Genomic DNA, 6,000 nt, shown 5'->3' with positions numbered 1-6,000 from the left:
TTATATCTGATGAATTATTCATTGTGGATATTCTGAAAACCAGACCAGTTTAACAAACCTTGCATATCAAAATTGAAAACCCAGCTTGTGGTTGACCATTGTAATTACAAAGCCACAACTTCTCAGCATATTGTTCCAAGACTTTTCAAAACTTAACACCACTGACTTGGGAGGCCTAAACTTTACAGACTATGAGGCAGACAGAATTGATGCTCAACAGGATATCACGTTTATTACTGAGAAGTGATTAATGGTGAAAAGGCAACGCCTGTTTCCTCATTGGCTTAACAAGAAACTGAAGAAAAAATGTTCCATACACATTTTACAATATTGTTTTTCCTTCCAAAATTCATTCTCGTAAACAAAACAAGGGTTTTTTTGTTTTTTTTTTTAATATATATATATTTATACTGCTGTTCTTATCCTCCAAATCATATTAATCCAGACTTAATCAGCAACCTGTACAATGCACAAGAACAGAAAATGCGTTAAAGGACTCCTATTATACTTGACTTTTTGAGTAATGAAAAAAAGGTGTCGCAGAAAAATCAATCCCATGAATAGGGAAAAAAATAAAATAAAAAAATAAAAAACCCATGTCAGACCAGCACTGAATCTCACACCTACCTGAACAAATTTACTTAAAAATTTCCTGTTCCCAATCCTGGGAAAACAAAAACAAACAAAAAAAAAAACCTAACAGAAACCACCCCAAAAATTTAAAAAAAAAAAAAAAAAAAAAAATCACAAAACCCCAAAGAAAGAAGAAAGCGACTTCACTTCTTCTGCGGCTGCTGTCCAAGTGTTACAACTCTTTGTGCTCCAAGTGCAAACGTCAAATATTGGGGAGGAAGAGGTTAAAAACTAAGGAAACAGGGCATAATATGCCACTTGTGGACCTTAAAAATCCAAAAAACATAGTAAGACAAAACCAAAGCTCTGAAATCACAACCAAAGTCAGAGAGGGAACATCTTTCACCTATAATTAACTAAGAGTTCTTTTTTTTTGTCTTTTTCTTTAAAGTCCTAGGTCTCTTGTAAAGTTCCAATATATTTTGTTTTTTTGTTTTAAACTGAAAGTTTGTAATAAGTCTTTGAAAGTCTGTGAAATTAAGGGAGGACGAAGGGAACTTCCAATTCTTCTGCGTGTAATTTCTATTTCCTTTCCAGAAAGATCAGGGTGCAACAATTGCTGCAGTCTTACGGGAGAGATATCCTTTCACTTGACACTGTAACGCTCCTGCAGAAGGGGAAACAAGTGAATTTTAAAGAAAAAAAAATCAACACAAATCTTCAGAAGGCAGGTTTATACTTTTAACATACCCTTTTAATCCCATCACCTTTGCCCTTCCCTCCCCAGTCAGCATAAGCGGAGAGCTCAGAAAAATCCTTGCCAAACCAGAGGGCTGCCACCTATGAGGTGTACCCGCCCTGCTGCTTGCTCGATGACGAGAGCCATCACAGTAGCAGAAACAGTTGTTCCTGCACAGGCTCTTGTACATCATCATCATCTTCACATGTGCCTATACCAGACAGAGAAAGGGTGGCCAACTCCAGTCCCTCAAGAGCCACAAACAGGCCAGGTTTTCAGGAGATCCACAATGAATATGCACGAGAGGTTGTCATGCACTGCTACCACTGTACACAACTCTCAGATGCATATTCACTGTGGATATCCTGAAAACCCTGGTCTGTTTGTGGTTCTCAAGCATGCGATCTTGGATCCCCCACACCACCTGAACTGTGGGGCCAGCATAATTACATTTTAATGGAATCAATAGCATCAGCATCCAGATTTTTTTTTTTTTAATTGAGTGGCAAGGAAGAAAGACAGAATCAATACGGTGCAGTTAGAATAGTCTGCTACAAACAGCAAATGATACAAGACATAGGGCAGCAAATACTTGATCTGCACACTCAAGAAAATCTAAATACAGACCAAGTAACAAAATCTTCTCTTTTGGATCAAAAATCAAAAGGACGGAAAATAGAATTCTTCCATTTTACTGTATTCTTTTAAGAATTTAATGTATTTTTGATTGCATTCCCTCTCTAAAGTTATAAAACTGTATTGTAAGCTGGTATCCAACATAAGAGCAGACTATCATATTAATGTGCTTTTACACATGTGATAAGAAAAAAAAAAACTCCGAGCCATGTTCACTCCATTATAACAAGGACCTAAATATCATTGACAATACAGTAATTGCTGTAAAGACAAAAGACTCTTTCTCCCACACACAAACTGATCTATTCACCTTAAATTTTCCTGTGTCATGGACATTTAATTCTTCAACACCTGGAAAAAAAAAAAAGACGACAAGTCACGTCAGGGTGAAACATACTATTAAAAGAAAGCTACAAAACTAGTAAGGAAGGTGCCAAGTATAATACTGCAAAGTACTAATACAGGGAAATATCATGTGCACAGTGCTGGGATAGTCAAAGCCCCATATTCTAGGATCAGAACATAGCTATCTATTTGTCACTGGTGCCAATCTCTAGGCAACATAAATTATACATTCATAAAACCATTTAAAAAAATGCACAATAGACTAACAGCTCAAATCAGTCAAATCACGCCCCCCCCCTCCCCGTTACAAAAATGCTTGTTGAGAAAGGCAGATCTTCAACAAAATGTTAAAGGTTTTTATGCAGGTTGTTAGTCGTAGATTCTCTGGCAGTGAGTTCCAAAATACCAGTGCAGCCACCGAAAATGCCATCTCTGGGCTCTCTGCCAGGCATGCCATGTGCATCACTGCAATGTCTAGGAGGCCCCCTCTGACAACACCACAATGCTAGAGAAGGATTGTACAAATGAAATATTGTGTTTGCCCACGGTAGAGAATCAGACAAAGTTTATAGACAAATTACCATTTTATATTTGACTTGATACGCTAAAAGTAACTAACGGAGCTCATCTAGAAGCGGGGAAATACGATCTCAAATGCTTTTTCTAGAAGTCAGCCAAGCAGCGACATTTTTGCGCATTTGAAGCACCTTAGATGCATACAATAATCCAGTAACAGTAATATGAAGGGCTGAATAACCAAACAAAAGTCATGTAGTTCCAAGACCGGCTTCAAGCTCCAAAGCAATCTCATCTTAAAGAAACCAGATTTCACTACAGCTTTAATCTGAGGTTGAAAGGAAAGGCTAGAATCAAAGATTCCAAGGCTTTTCACACGTGAATCAACTGATAAGGTTGATTCTCAATGAGTAATGATACTGACTGAGGTATTGTGGATTTTCGGGATAATATGAAAGTCTGTTTAACATTTAGGGCTAGTTTATTTTTTGCACCCAGGACTTAATGGTATTGATACAAATTAAGTACATAAGATTTGCCATATTGGGTCAGACCAAAGGTCCATCAAGCCAAGTATCCTGTTTCCAACCGTGGCCAATCCAAGTCACAAGCAACTGGCAAGTATCCAAACATTAAACAGATCCCAAGCTACTAATGCCAGTAATAGAAGGCTATTGCCTATTGATTAATAGCAGTTTATGGACTTCTCCTCCAAGAACTTATCCAAACCTTTTTAAAACCCATCTACACTAACCACTATAACCACATCCTCCAGCAATTAATTCCGGAGCTTAATTGTGCATTGAGTGAAAAACTTTTCTCCGATTTGTTTTAAATGTGCTACCTGCTAATTTCATGGAGTGCCCCATAGTCCTATTATCTCATGATTTTATAGACCTCTATCATATCTCCCCCTCAGCAGTCTCTTCTCCAAACTGAACAGCCTTAATTTCTTTAGCCTTTCCTCATAGGGAAGCCATTCCATCCCCTTTATCATTTTAGTTACCTTTTTTGTGCCTTCTCCAGTGCAAATATCTTTTTTGAGATGCAGTGACCAGAATTGCACACACATTCAAGGTGTGGTCTCACCATAGAGAGAGAAAAGAGGCATTGACATTTGCCATTCCCTTCCTAACACTGTTTGCTTTTTTGACTGCTGCAGTACACTGAGCAGACAATTTCAATGTATTATCCACTATGACGCCTAGATCTTTTTCCTGGGTGGTAACGCCTAATATGGAACTTAACACTCAACAGTCTCAGTCCAAGAGGTTGACAATGGAATGAAAGACTGAATATCATCTGCATATAATCTGTATTCTGCACACAGGCCTGAAAGCTACTTAAAGATAGGCACTATGAGGATATTGAAAAGAAGCACAGCGTGTGCTGAACCTTGAGGCACACCAGACAAAATATGATGCAATCAAACGGTTCTTGTCCATTCTAACCTGATGGGTTCTTCCATTTAAATGACTTAAACCAATGAAAACTCCAGAAATCCCATAGTCTCAGATGGTAGAGAAGGACCTGATGGTAAAGGGTGTTGAATGCTGCTGTGATGTCTAATGTAAGCAGGTACTGACATCCACTACCTAGGCCTCCTCTGATGGTTTCTAGAGTTGAGAGAAGAATAATTTCTGTACTGAGGGATTTCTGAAAACGGTCCAGTATCTGGTTGTTCTCAACAAAATCATTCATTCAATTGTTACAGAACAAGTGACTCAACCACCTTAGAAGTGAATGACAGATGAAATAATTCAGTCAACTGGATCTAGTCTGGGTTCCTCTTTCGGGTGAAGAAGTAGTGAGACCCTTGCCAATTGCAGAGCTTCTGTGGGGCACTAGAGCCCTTTGTGATGCCACCTACACTGAATGCGTCTGGTCGTCTCTCCTCTGAATTTTAGACCGGGAGCTTGAAAGAAGCAATCTTAGACTGTGATGCATCCTGCCCATAAAGTTCCGGCAGCAAGTCTGTGGTTCCCTGCTCCTCAAAACAGTTTCCTGATCACAAAGGTGGTAGGTAGTTCCTTACCCTTCTTTTATTCAAAGAATATGAAAATATTGGTTTTAGTCAAACACTTAAATCAGGGTTACTGAAATACTATTATGGATAATAATGTTGACGAAATGTAAAGTCAATGTAACCAATACTACGTTTTCTGTTATCTTGTCCACTTATCTATACTGTATATGGAGGAAGTTTCCAATTGAGCACCCAGATAACCTTCCTAATGGTTAGCCTGTGAATGTTTAGTTACTCAAAATAATCTTAAAGATGCTTATGGAAATCCTAAGTCAGTGTCTGTGCTTAGTTCACAAACATCTGCCCAATTTTGACCTGCTTTTCCTGAGTATTTATCTTAGCAAAGTAGATACTTTCAAAATGTTACTGTTGCTGCGCTGCTGAATGCAACCCTCTAATGTCAAAGGCTGTTGTGAAAAAGCTTTAAAGAAAATATTAAATACATGAAAAAAAGCTAACTAAGAATAAACAAATTTGGATAACGAGGTTAAAAAAAAAAAAAAAAAGCAAAGGAACTCAAGAATGGAGGTTGAAAACACCTTTTGGGAAAAAACTGCTAAAAATGGAACAGTAACTCAGCAGCTATAAAAAAGGCAATCTGGAGCCATGTAAACTGTGTTTTATGGACTAGAACAGGAATTCTCTAATTTTTGGATGCAGTAATTCGACAAAAGAAATAAGCATTCCAGAAACATTCATAATGTACAAAAGGCAAGATAAAATAATGCCTCCTGATCTAAACTGAATACATAGGGAGGGAAATGTCCAATCCTATTTAAAAACTGCCCTCAGAATTGCAGGCCGGGCCAGCAGCCGTCTCCGCCTTTCACGCCAGCTGCAAAGGGAGAAAAGAAAATCTGCTGCAGTTCAAAAAGGTTCCAGATTGGCAACCTGGTGTGAGCTGGTGGAAAATCAGCACCGGTACCCTTGGGGTCTGCAAGTTCATTTTAAAGAGAAATGCTCTGCGGAATTTTCGTTGAAAAACTCAGGTACTTTGCATCTCCTTTGAAGCACAAAGTACATGACGATTTCTAAATTAACTCCCCCCCCCCCCCCCCCCCCAAATATTTTCCCTTTTCCAACCTAACCTGCTTCCCCCCCCTCCACTCCCTACCCACAGGTAAAAGCATGCATACTGTTGACTGCAGGAGATGCAATCTTCAAA

The 6,000-nt window shown here is 38.6% G+C and overlaps 1 protein-coding gene across 1 annotated transcript in view; it reads right to left on the bottom strand.

The window, feature by feature from the left end:
* Positions 1-206: 206 nt before the first annotated feature.
* YTHDF2 (YTH N6-methyladenosine RNA binding protein 2) overlaps positions 207-6,000 on the bottom strand; it is a 27,708-nt gene continuing 21,914 nt past the window's right edge. The window contains exons 5-6 of the mRNA XM_029620047.1: positions 2,259-2,299; positions 207-1,240 (exon numbers count right to left, since the gene is read on the bottom strand). Of these exons, the coding sequence (XP_029475907.1) occupies positions 2,285-2,299 (15 nt within the window). The 3' untranslated portion in view covers positions 207-1,240; positions 2,259-2,284. The remainder of the gene's footprint in view (positions 1,241-2,258; positions 2,300-6,000) is intronic.

Source organism: Rhinatrema bivittatum, chromosome 11 (assembly GCF_901001135.1).
Source record: "Rhinatrema bivittatum chromosome 11, aRhiBiv1.1, whole genome shotgun sequence".
Classification (NCBI taxonomy): domain Eukaryota; kingdom Metazoa; phylum Chordata; class Amphibia; order Gymnophiona; family Rhinatrematidae; genus Rhinatrema; species Rhinatrema bivittatum.
This window is presented reverse-complemented; position numbering and strand designations above follow the sequence as displayed.